This window comes from Amphibalanus amphitrite, unplaced genomic scaffold (genome assembly GCF_019059575.1).
Source record: "Amphibalanus amphitrite isolate SeventyFive unplaced genomic scaffold, NRLGWU_Aamphi_draft 000124F_arrow, whole genome shotgun sequence".
Lineage (NCBI taxonomy): Eukaryota > Metazoa > Arthropoda > Thecostraca > Balanomorpha > Balanidae > Amphibalanus > Amphibalanus amphitrite.
Window position 1 is genome coordinate 832,654 of NW_024881619.1, and position 13,187 is coordinate 845,840.

General features: G+C 50.3%; 1 protein-coding gene across 3 annotated transcripts; it reads left to right on the plus strand.

Moving 5' to 3' along the window:
* Positions 1–1,640: 1,640 nt before the first annotated feature.
* On the plus strand, positions 1,641–8,374 carry LOC122381637 (lysM and putative peptidoglycan-binding domain-containing protein 1-like). Of its 3 annotated transcripts, XM_043366035.1 has the most exons (5): positions 1,641–1,978; positions 3,062–3,263; positions 4,720–5,048; positions 7,191–7,282; positions 7,934–8,190. In XM_043366035.1, exons 1-4 carry the CDS (start codon positions 1,830–1,832, stop codon positions 7,267–7,269), a joined length of 759 nt encoding a protein of 252 aa, XP_043221970.1. In that variant the 5' UTR covers positions 1,641–1,829; the 3' UTR covers positions 7,270–7,282; positions 7,934–8,190. The 3 variants fall into 3 exon arrangements, with proteins under 3 accessions (XP_043221970.1, XP_043221969.1, XP_043221971.1); XM_043366034.1 differs by lacking the exon at positions 7,191–7,282 and having other exon boundaries at positions 1,642–1,978; positions 7,934–8,372; XM_043366036.1 differs by lacking the exons at positions 1,641–1,978; positions 7,191–7,282 and adding an exon at positions 2,250–2,372 and having other exon boundaries at positions 7,934–8,374.
* Positions 8,375–13,187: the final 4,813 nt, after the last annotated feature.

Here is a 13,187-nt window from a genome sequence, read left to right on the forward strand (position 1 = left end):
ATCCCTAAAAATATGTCGAAATGCTTATGCTAAGACGGATTATGCAGTTGGCTATTAAGACGATTTGTCGTGTCACTCGTAGGTATACCTACCGCCTCTCGAGGCCTTTGATAACACGGTAGTGTATAACGCAGTGGGCTATCTGCACAGGGGCTGTTTTGTGACTGGATTCAATGCAGAAGTCATACTATGGCCGGCGAGCTTCAAGGGTCTTGTTGCCAAGCTGGACTTTCTCGTCTAGCTTTGCGCAATAATGTAAAGCATGAGGTGTTGCGTCCCCCGGTCGCCTTCATGTTCGCGCTGACATGGCCTCGCCCAAGGCATATAGTTTCGCCCTTCTTTCACGTTCCTTCTCTCGCTCTCGCTCTTTCTGGCTCATTACTGAGTTAAAGGGACCCTCCCACCTTAACATTAGATTTGAGTTGAGATAGCCAAAATGGGGTCCCTGGCTCACAATTACCGGTTTCGGCACTCACAACATCGAGAAATGCCTTAAATCGGAAATATTGAATTTCAAAATTGCAGCATTTTGATTCAGAGGGGCTAATGCTTAGGAATACCCCTCTGAATGTGTGACGTCAGCGCAAATATCTAACGATTTTTAAATGTTTGACTAAAACGTTTTCTAGCACGCGGTGGTATATGCTATTTGCGCGCAACATCTGCCGCAAACGCCGCACTTCTAAAATAATATCGCTAGAAACAGCGAAGATCCCAAAAAAGTAAACAAAAGTAAAAGTCTAATATCTTGAAAACCGGTGAATATTTTTCGGTGAAATTTGGTAGATATTCGTTTTCGCTCTTTCTGAACCGAGCGACATCACTTTCATGCCAATTCATAAACTTTTTTGAAGGTGGGAGGGTCCCTTTAATGTCTCAATGGAACAGTAGCTGCTGGCGAACGGTCAGCGAAACAATGCCACCGCAGAATAATGAGCTTCAAGAGCTGCCCGGAGGCGACGGAGAGCTCGTGAATTTGACGATCACCCTTCACGACTGCAGTCTTGACCAGTAACCACCAGCTGACCTAACCGTCGGCAACTGGCCACTGAACAACCAGCTGCACGGCCGCGGGGTGGGAACAGGGAAGCACGCGCTTACACTAAGCCGCTCTCTGACCAACAAATCGCCCTAATTCACGACAGGCAGCGTTCTTAGCCTTCCCAACGTTAAAATCTGCACTGTGGCTCAGCTGCATATCAGACCAGCGTACCGTTATGCCTGCATACCTGTCCTATGTAGGTGCGACTCCGCCGCCTTGGCCCTGTCCTTGCATTGACGCGATCTCGGTTTTAGACCTAGTTATTCCCCAAATGTCCAGGCTGTAGCGTTGATCGTTGCCTACTTCTCAGTACTTAGTTCTCACCGTTTTCCATTTCTGTCCTCTCCTGGCTTCCGGATTCAGCCAGACCTCCGGGAGATATCCGGTGTTCATTTCGAGGCCCGGTCCTCTTACGGGTTCTCTCACCTTGAGGTCGGCTTAGGGCGGCGTACGGCGGGCTCGTATCTACACCATCTCTGAGAATCTACACCATCTCTGAGATGGGTGCCATCCCTGAGGCGTCGTCCGCTGCGCCGCGCCGCCGCCGGTGACCCTGGCCCCGCGGCAGGAGGGGGCGGGGGTGAGCGCACCTGTGATGGGCGCCGCCAGGTGGCAGGCAGGTCAGCCCGTGACTAGCGCACGTGACGCCGTGCCGAACAAGGCTGGCGGGTGCCGTGGACGGGCCAAACCACCGGCGGCGCGGCGCGGCGAGCGGCGAAAGCGGGACGACTGCCGTCAGTTTTTCCCCAGTGCGCGGCGCGGCTCGCAGCGGCGGCAGCCGGCAGCGATGATGACCAGCCTGGAACCCGCCGGTGACAGGGATCTGAACCTGAACCACGTGAAGGCGGCCGACGTGTTCGCCTCGCACGCGGTGGCCTCCGAGCGGCGGGTGTCGGAGGATGGACCGGCCATCATGGAGGAAATCAACCAGGGACAGTGAGTAATCCATGGGGAGACCTCCCGAGGAAGTCTCCCGCCCCTAACCGACAATCCCTCTCCTCCCCTCCTTCGGTCGATCTCTTGTGTTACTTTATGCCTCGTGACACGGGTGGGAGGACCGGGGAATGGGATAGAGCACAGGAGGGAGAGAGCGCCCAGCTGAGAGGTCACCGCTGGGTGTTGTGGTCAATGTCACCCAGACGTGAAATGTTTATCGGTCGGACGGAGACGGGTCCTCTGCCCCGGTCGTCCCAGTTCGTGGGTCGCTCGTGGACTGTGCGAAGGACGGCACGTGGCCGCGGCCCATTCAGACCCGGTAACGTACGCACACATCAGATCAGCTGGTGGTTCTGCAGCGTTTGCAGCTTGTGATTCTCTCCGCGTCCGCACGGTGTGTTTTCGCTTTCAGCGGTGCATTCATTTGCACGGATACGGTAAACCTGTTTGTACGGGACGGAAAGATTCACTGATTGCTCACTTCCAGCCCAGCTGGGTAGTGAGAAGGATAGCCAAAATGGGGCTTATTGCATTTTTTATCTAAAAATACCCAAATAACTGCTCTTCCGACATCCCGGTAGCTCGGTTTTACGGCTTCAATCTCGAGAACGGATCCAGGGTATGCGACAGGCGTGGCTACTGGCTAAAGTGCGTGGCGCAGATGGTCTAAGCGTATTCATATGAGATGCAGCAAGTGACCCCTGATGAAAGCGAACCGTTCTACCGCGCACGTACGAGCGTGCTTTTGCAATGGGTACGAAGGTATATCGATGGGCTGGGTTGGGACTTCGGGGATGCGCCGCCCGCCGGCGATGCAACGCGATCGAGCAGATCCGTGGAGCCTGCGCTCGTTCTCTGATTAGGAGCCTTTTGCATGACACATGACCGCGTCTGAACTATGATATTCACTAAAAGCTGTTTTTTCGAGCGTCTTGTTTGTGAGAAGCAGGCTAAATAGCTAATTTTCATCTAAAGGGTGCATGCTGTGCTCTTCAACTCGTCCCTTCCCATGCATACCGAATTCCAGCCGAATTCCTTCACATCGGTCACGTGATGCTTACTTATTGCTGCCATCTGTTTCAGAATGCTAGTTTTGGCAGCACTGAAGGAGACGAAAATGGCGTACTCAAGGGACGAAGAGCGGTCTTTAATATCTTCATTTAATAAAGAACAACGCAAATATGGAAGTACTTCAACATATGTCAACAAACCTGAAAGGTTCATTTCATATGAAATCCAGCCCGGAGATACATTGCAAGGAATATCACTCAAGCACAACGTAACGGTGAGATGATGCGTTCGTGGCGCACCCTTTTTCCTGCAATATGGGTCGTTTTTCCTTGAGTTTGGTGTAAAGGGATTGAAATATTTAATGAAAATAGCATTACTTTTTATCAGCATGGATAGAATTGTAATCAATGTGCATTGACGAGGCTCTCGTAATTGGTTACTGTTAATCCGTCGTAATATGCGTTGGTGGATCAATTATGATTGTAATTAGGCTACTTAATCCATTTTTTATTCTGGCTCCATTAGAGAAATTAGTAAATTATTTCACATTGTTGAATGAACACTTAGTAAGTAATGTTGTTAAAAGAAAATGTTATTACCTATTGAGTTGAATATAATTTCCTCATTGAAAGAGGATGTTGGTTTTGCTTGTCAACTCACCAGATGTCTTATTTTATCAATTTTCATTTCAGAAATATCAGAAATGTTGTATGTTTCACTGGAAACTTGTACCTACATCTTATTTTTATTGAATATTCTATGGAACCTAGACAATAGACATCCTGAAACAAAGAAAAGATATATAGTGCTAGTGACAGACAGAGAGTGATAGTTTTAGCTATCCCTAAAACAAGAGATAACAAAGGGATGGACCGGGACGATGAAAATATGTGATGAATTAGGTACTGATGTACTACCTATTATTATATTGTATCAATCTGAAAAAAAATTGGCAAATGATGCTTGTCCTCCAGTGCTTGTTGAACAATAGATAATAACAATTACTTGCAATGGTTAGTAAAATACCCACTTTTCTTTTCATCAATACCTAGCTCAGCTGGAAGGGATAAATGTGTCTGGGTTTCTAAAAATCAATTTTCTTTGTGCCATTAATTTGTGTCTAGGTTTCTTAAAATCCATTTTCTTTGTGCAGTTAATTTAGTCAGTTTCATAACATCAAAAGGTTTCTATAAAATTTATATACCAAGGTCATCCATTTTTTCAATAATTTGCATTTAATTTGTATCAAATTATGATCACAGTTATTCCATTAAATAAAGTACCTACATGGAAGCCATTGATAAATTACGGTTTCATTATGTCATGAAGCTGATGTTTTGTTATCAGATCAGTTAATGATATATCATATCTCTCCTCAGTAATTGTGTCTTTTGTGTGACTTTCTAAAGTATCTCCAAACAATATTGGCTCTTGGTGTATGCTTTACTAGATGATTTGTTTCATATTTTATAGGGATCAGCCTTAGGCTGCTTAATTTAGGGCACATGAGCTCATGCTTCTTTTAACTTTACTTCACATTGCTAAAAATTAAAGAAAGCATCCTTGCTTCACTGGCATGATGATTGGTTGATAATGTTTCAAAGTTTAACAAGTGTCTGGTTATTTTCACTCTTTTCCTTTGGCCCCTGTTGTTGGTCCCCATTGTCCCCAGCATTAGCTGACAGCTGTAACATCACATCACTCGACTATCCCCCCCCCCCCCTGTTCAGATGGAGCAGCTGAAGCGGGCCAATAAGCTGTGGACCAACGACAGCCTGGCGCTGCGGCGCACGCTGCTGGTACCCATTCCTCTGGAGCCGGGCGGCGAGCAGCAGGCGCCGCCGGCCGCCGGCGCCGCCGCCGTCCTCTCGGCCTCCACCAGCCTGGACAGCCTGCACTCGTCGTCGTCGTGTTCAACGCGCACCAACGGCGTGCCCCGGTCGGGCTCGCAGACGGAGCTGGACCGCTCGGAGCAGAGCGCCGCCGACTTCCTCAGCGGCATCGACAGCGTGATCGCCAGCAGCCGCACCAACGTCCAGAAGCTGGGCACCAACCAGCCGTGAGTACAGAGTCGGCCGCCGCTCCCGCGGGCCGGCCGGAGGGATGGACGGACGGCAGGCGGCCGGTAATCTATGTTTTTTTTCCGTCCCGTACCGTTGTTGTCCGGCCATGCATAGTTTTTTTTTCTTTTTGACTGCGTCAGCTGCTCTCCGGGATGCCAGGCCAGTGTTTGAGTGAATGGCTAGCTTGTTTTGGATGGCTGGTACTCGTGCATTGGCCATGGCATGCTATTGCAGCTTACTGGTAGGTACTGTTAATTTTCACATGCTGCCTATGTAATGCACATGCACTGTTTTAGTTTCACCCTGAGCTGTATGTACATTTTATTTAGTTCACATTCGCTTTTTTCACTTGCTGATTTTTTTGCGATATTTGTTTTTGGTGTCATGGTGTGATACTCACCAGGGCTGCGGAGTCGATGGATTTTCGGCGACTCCGACTCCGACTCCGACTCCGGCTTTCAAAAACCAGCTCCGACTCCGACTCCGACTCCGGGCAGAATTGTCGACTCCGACCGACTCCAACTCCCGACTCCGACTCCGCAGACCTAGCAGGGCTGCGGAGTCGACAGATTTTCGGTGACTCCGACTCCGACTCCGGCTCGGGCTTCTAAAATCGACTCCGACTCCGACTCCGACTCCGGTCACAACTGTCGACTCCGACCGACTCCGACTCCGACTCCGACTCCGACTCCGCAGCCCTGATACTCACTTCCTTTTTAAGAACAGTATGGCAGTGTCAAGGTAATATAACACGCTTCTTTTGTCATGAACAGTTCAAAGGTATCACAATAATTCTGCACTTTTTGAAAATGCCTAACCTACACCTTTTACCCAAATTTATCTGCTGCTTTGGCCATCAACTTGCGCCTTTTATTTGTTGTTCTGTTTTTATCTTCCAATCTATCGTCTATGTGCTTGTTTTGTATGCATTTTGCATATGCATGTGATGTGGTAGGCAAGTAATACTGAAAATTAGACCCATCAATATATTACTTTAAACATGAATTGAATCCTTATTCCCATGTGTGACACTTGTTTTGTCATTGAATTCCTTTATATTTGGTTGGCTGGCACGGTGGGTCCAAAGTCAGTATTTTCAGGGGTTTCGTTTCGTTTCGTTATACGGTTTTCAAGGGTGGTGGTCGAATCTTAGAAGGCCAGCTGTTGTCTGTGGCATGGCTACAATACCAATTGGACCGTCTGCTGGCACATCTGTGTCGGAAAGGTCAGCGTGGCGCCTATTGTGGCCTGCTCAAAGGCACGCGGGCTACCGTAGAATCGGCGTCCGGCATATTCCCGTCTGGAACGGCCGGGCAGGCTTTCCGCCTGTCACCTAGCGTTCGAAATTTTTCCCCAGAAACCAACATTTTTTCAATGCTTACTGTTAGCTGGAAGCTAGCACAGTCAATTGCAACTAGCGAAGTTTCTGCTTGAGCTGCATTCGCTGTTGCTTAGCCTCCCTCTCCCCTCCCCGGAAAGGGCCCCTGTCTGGTAAGCGACTCAATGGATTGTAGACATCCGGCAAAACGTCACCCGTCTACCCTGAATTGACGCATTGTCACCTTACAACGGCATTCATCGTTTCCAAGCTAGTTACTGGAAAGGAACGGCGCCTGTCAGGTGGCTGTCGTTCGCTCGATGACTCATGCTCCAGACGTTCGTGCTCGCTATATTTTTTGCAGTTAATAATGCAATCGTTTGTGCATTACTGGCGTACCTACACGATTTGAAAGCTTTTGCGCGGAACTTTTCTTTCCAATGCAAACAAATGTTTGATATTTAGGTAATACATATAAAACATTGATGCGAATTAAACCTACTTGTTAATATGATGATGCCATTCATTGCTACGAAAATCGCCTTTAAGAGTGTAATTTAACTTGGCTAGCCGCTTCAACACTTAATTGCACCGCAGCAGCTCTTCTCACGTAACCATTCCCAGCATGACGCCGTAGCCGGCTAGTTTGTTGATCAATAGCCTTGTCCTCTCACCAAAATTACTGCGCACCGCACTTACTACTCTCACCCAGTGTTCATTGTTTAACCATCGGCGTTCTGTAAATTTGTGTAGATTGTAGACCGCCATCCTTACCCGGCTCGCCGTTGCCATCATTTTATGCTGGCTGGTTCTTTTTCAGCTGGGGCAGTGAAGCGGTGGCGTTCGCGCGAACCAAGTGGAATAACTTTAACGACGACTTTGATGAGTCGGCGGTGTGACGCGACTATTTAGGTCAGACTTCGCCCCGCCTGTCCGACTGCCGCCCCCGCGCTAGTGACTAGCTGAAGCGGCGTGCTGCTAGATTACACTAGTGTACAGACTGCCTGATGCCTTACAATTGCTGACCCGTCACAGAGGCTTTCCTGCTTTTGCCACTTATATCTTTAATTCATCCGCGATTTTGGTGTGCTTTGTATAGATTGCTTGGGGCCGGCATGCTGCTTAGCTGTTATTTTTATGGTAGCGTGTTGCTGCCCGCTATATTGGAGTGTGCACTTCCCACCTGCTTTCCTCTCTCGGGGCCGTCTGTAGAGAAAAGTAGTCAGTTCACCACCGCTGGATCACTGCTGCTCATACATTGTTCGGTCATGTCAGTAGAAAGAAGTAGTGTATCTAATATCTCTCAATAATTGAGTGTCCTGTCGAACAGATAGGGAGCTCAGAGTTGATATCGTTTCACGTTTGTGCATAGCATACGCCATCTGATGATACAATCGTGGGACCGTGTAGTTCTTTTTCGACCGCAATCAATTTTTACCACGTCATAAAGTGCCAGTGCTCATCAGCCTCGCGAGTCTCAGGTTTTGTTGCGTCTCGAGCGGTCATTGTGCGCCTCCGACCTCCCTCGGTGACCTAGCTCTCCCCGCCCCTGTTCTCCGGCAGGCTGTCGGAGCTGGACGAAGACGTGCTGTTTGTCCGGCCGGCCCACTCCCGTCTGCGCCGTGACCTGTACCCTGACCCGGCGGCCGTGCCGGCCACGGCAGTGCGCGGACGGCGCAGCGACGCGCGACGGCGCACTGAGCAGCGGCACAACGACATCTTCGAGCTCTGATACAGGCGGCACAGCGACATCCTCGAGCTCTGAAGCCTGTGCCATGGCGATACCGTCAAGCAGCTCCGATATCGTCACCGCTCGCAGCCAGACGACGCTGATGCCGACAGAGGAATCCCGCGTGGGCTGAATGCTGTCGTGGTGGAGAGGGCGATCCTACGAAGGGCGTTGGATGAAGGGCCCATTGGGAGATTATCGTCCTACTTAACGGTGCCCGCCACCTGCCGGCGACTGGCTCGGTGACAGCCTGGCAGTACAGTGGATCTAGTAAGGATCTCCAGACGAAACTAGATGGCGTTGAACCTCAGTCGAGTCCATGTGAGATTCAAGGAGAGGTCACTACCGAGCTGAGCCCGGTGGGGAGGTGGAGAGGTGGGGAGGGGCGAGGGGGCGGAGGGGGGGGGGGGCGGGGCGGGCAGCGAGGTCACGGTGCGGGTGACCTGTCAAACAGCCCCGGCCCGGTGGGGCACTGCCGCAGGCAAATGGCGCACTCCAGCGTTGTTCCATATCACGGTGGTGGGCCGGGCGGCCGGTTAGCTTGGCAGTTGGCTGCTTGGAAGGAAAGGATGATGAGGCATGGGTTTGCTGTGGCCGGTTTATCTACTGTCAACTATGATGAACCCAAAATAATGCAAATGTGATGTTGGTAATGCAGCTGGCAATGCAATGCTAGCGAATGCTCCGGGCGCCCAGTTGCTATAAGGATTAATATTATTTATGTCTCCTGAAACTTTCATTGAATATAATTCAAGCAATAGAAACATCGTATCGTTCGCCAGTTTTTTGACCGGCTGGCGTTTCTTGCGTAGAGCGCCCTTTGGCAAATAATTATCACGCAGGTGATTTTTTTACTGGTAAGATGGGCCTTTAAAGTCAAATCAAATCGCTAAGAGAAAATGAGGAAAAGTAGACGAATGCCACATTTTTGTGCATGAAGTCTCGAGTTAAAAAAAGCTAAAAGTTAATATACGTGTAAGCTAAAAACAATAAGATCAGTTAATAAAAATATTTGACCCGAAATTAACCTCTGTTTTGTCTGACCATGATTGCGTGTAAGACACCGGTCCAACAGGGTTCAACCCGGCCCAACCTGGTTCGGCTCCCCCTTTTTTAATATTTAATTTGGCCTGAACCTTTTGAATGAAAAGATTCACAAGGACAGAGTCCCCGCTAAGCTGAGCTTGTTGCGTTGACCCTGCTCTCTACCCTCCGATCAAACAATTCCTGGTCTATGGCAGAATTAGAGTCCAAATTTTAACGTGCGCACATAGCCGCGCACGGCCGGTCCCCTCAATGACTTCGCCTGGCAGCGGCCTGCCACCAACCACAACCATACCCGTCAGGAGGCTCAAAAACGTCAAACACACGTCGCGTTTCGAACCCGGACTTTTGCAACCGGGATGTGCGCTCTCACCACATGGCATATTAAGTCCAACGCTCTACCGACCGAGCTACCGGGACGGACATCTACCTTGCGGTTTCGCTTCGTGACATTGACAGACGTCAGACACTTTTGGCCGAACTCTAGCCGAAACACTGAGCAAGCTGCGCAGGGCGGAGGTGCTCGTAGCGTTGAGGTTGGGTAACCTGTGAGCTGAATGCGATGTCGTGAGTTCGAGCCCCACTCCCGGGTCCGGTTTTATCTCGACACGAACCAAACCTTTCCTTCTACTGCAACACAGATAAGCGCGATGACATCTTTCCCGAATATCTTTCCCCAATATCCTCTCAAAAAGTCAAAACTCAAAATTATCGCTTATAAATGTTTAGCAAAGTTTCATTATTGAGAAAATATTTTTGGACATTTTTCTGGAGCCATTTCAAATCTTTTCTGATTCTTTTCGGCCCGATAAAACCCGCCAAAACTGATCGTGCCAAATGAAAAATATCTAACTCAAATAACAGTTTAGAACAGCCTCATCATGCATCATGAAAAGCATCATGCAACTATCGACTGAATAGTTGCATGCTATGAATGCGTCCTAGATTTCAATTACCTATCATTGTTCAACATTTTGGCTGGAACTGACGCTGCCTCTGGCTTGCCCGTTTGTTTGAGATAATGATTCCCTTCAGTCGCATTCTTGCTGGTTCCACATGAACAGGATACCACCATACCGGAGTGAACGCACCCGCAACCATCATCCCCTCCCCTCAGCCTCGGCGCAGTGGCGGGCGGCCCTGGGCGGCCCACTCCCGGCGCTACGCACGCCCCATGCGCCGTGATACCGCGTCACTCCCCCTCCCTCCTTCCCCCCACAATGACCGGTGACCTCACTTCCCTCGGGATTTGGACTCGCCCTACCCCGACCGCAGCGCCACGTGGTGGCTCTGGAGATCTTAAATAGACCCACTGTACGTCTGTGCAGTGGACACTCGGCCGAGACTGACAATGACACCCGCAGTCCTCCGGCGCTTGGTGGGACAGCCGGACAAGCGCAGAGCTCGGGGAGGCCCTGGACCGGCGCAGAGCCCGGGGAGGTCCTGGCCCGGCGCAGAATCTCAGCTGGTCGCGGTGCCGACTCGCCGTCCGGTGGTACCCAGCGCGGCTCGGCTCGGTTTGTGATTTCGTTTGGTGCTTGCCCTCTGTTGCTTTACGTAGCGTGCTGGCATTATGTGGGTCGGTTTGAGGTGTCTGAGGTGGCTCAGAGTGGTCGTACGGAGTTAGGTGTTGTGAGTTCAGCGCCACCTGTCGGTAGTGAGAGAGGAGTGGTTGCGGCCTGGCCGGGGTTGCTGTTCTAAGCTTCCTCGGCTCTCCGTTGTGCGATCTCTGTGATGTGCTGAGACTGGAGGTGTGCGGAGCGGATGTCTGTTGGCTGTTTCGTATGAGTTTAGTGCGGGTGGCTGGGTGGACGCGACAGAGGGCGGTTTCCCAGCTGGTATGCCCCGCGGGTCCCTCCGTCGGGTGGCTGCCCCCTATGACGTACTCTAGTCGTCTGATTAGCGTGCACGCTGGTGGGATATGTTAATCGGGTTAGGTTCTGTTAACCGGTCGGGTAGGTAGTTTATTCAGGTGAAGATGCAACTCGTGATGGGAGACTAGCCTCGTGCCCCGGGCAGGTGGCCACCTAGCGATAACTATCAAAATGTCTAGTCATGCTGTCTTATGACAGGTGGCAGCACATTTTACAGTGACAGTCATGGGTGCACCTTAGTAATAGAAATTCTCGCAGAAATGTTTCGACCACTGAGCTCGGAATATTTTATTTATATCGGCCCTGCTGTGTTAACATATATCCCGTATATACCCGCGCGCACATTTGCTCAGTCGTGTTCCGACTAGCCCAGCGAGGACTGAGGAGCTCCCCACCCATTTCGACCTTACCAAGTCGCAGGTGTCTAGCCAATTCGAGACTCGAGAGCGTCGTTGCATATCGTGTATTTGTCACGTTGTCAGGTTATGTATAGTATGATATAGAATGAAGTGCGAATATTGTGGACATGCAGCCCATTAATGATGGCGAAATACATTATTTTATGAGATGATTGTAATGCATTTATGTGCTCCGATCGACTGTAGGGCTTCGGGTTGTGGTCACTGGTCACGACGCGAGGTGCACCTTTGTCGTGACTACGCTGTGAGTGCGTTTGATTCCCAGCGTTTTTTTTTTTTGGGGGGGGGGGCTAGGCCCTTTCGGTCTGACAAGACCATTTCAGAGCCGGAAGGATGATAGGAATTAGAGGGAGACATTGGTCTGGGCAGGCCCCCTAGTGAGTCACCAGGGCTGAGCCCATCCCGAAGGATAGGCCGACCAGCCCCACGGTATTCACTGCACCCGGCTACGGGGTGCGCTCCCTCGGGAGCAGCGGTGCCGCTCCAAGGGAGCAGCCCGCATGAGATAAAGGTGCCTGTCCAGCCCGGAGTGGGGTTGCGGCGTGGAGGAGAAGGATTTCAGGACGTTATGGGCGCAAAATGACCCTAGCAGTCGGCGCGCCCTAAAGCTCCAATAAACAACAAAGAAGGATTTCAGTTCAGTATCCTGATGATGGAAATTGGAAACGACGGAACGGAGGATTCTCGGCGGCTGCTGGCTGACTTCTATAGGAGGTTGTCTGGGTCAGCCCTTGGTATTAACCCGCGCACCGACGGGGGGGGCGGATATCCGCCCCCCCCCCCCCCCGAGGTTTTTCGCGAATAGCGGGAGAACCGCGGCGCGTAGCGCCGCGAAATTTGGTATGACTATTCCCTTATCAATTTTACACATGGTGTGCAAGTTTGAACCTCCTACCTTTCAAGGTCAGGTCACCAGGTCACTTTGAATGACCCAACCTCAAGTCACTTTTTTGCAACTTTGTCACCGTGCCAGAGCTACAGTAGATGTCGGAGGCCTTTGAAAGTCGCAGGATGTTATTAGGTCATTAGTAGCTACAATTTGTGTATCTCGGAATTTTGATATCGGTGACCTAAGGTCAGGTCAATTTCGCGACCTCCCCATTATAAGTCAATGGGGGAAAAATCAACTCCCTGTTTTTACCACTAAAACGGGTCGGAATGGCCCCATATACCATACATGACTTCATATACGATCAACCTTCACTACCTTGAGGTCTGTTTTGCTGTTGGGCAGCTGTGAGGTCATGTGACGTCATCAAAGGTCACCAAAGGTTTTTGGCCAATAACTCCGTACAGGAACAAGATACAGACGCGTGGATGGTCTCATTGTGTTCAGCTCGTCAAGACGCATCGAATGATATACATGATGACCTCGAGGTCACGTGACCTGAGGTCAACCTTTGACCTTGACCTTTCGAGGTCAACATATATATCATTCGATGTGGATTGACGAGAGGATCACGATGATGCCCTTAGTTTGTTCCTATCTTGACTAATTCGAAAGTTATTCGAGAAAAAACTCTCTCCATATCTAGCGCCGCCATTTTGACTTTTTCGACCCCTGTGACGTCATCTTTGACCTGACCTGAAAATGACCTTAGTAAAAATTGTAGATCTTGACCGTGCGTATCCGATGCCGTTTACCGCTTGTCGCTATCTTGCTTCGTTCTCGAGATCTCAGGGGGGGGGGCGGTCATCCGCCCCCCCCCCCGTCGGTACTAAGTTGGCGCAGACCCCCGTCGGTGCGCGGG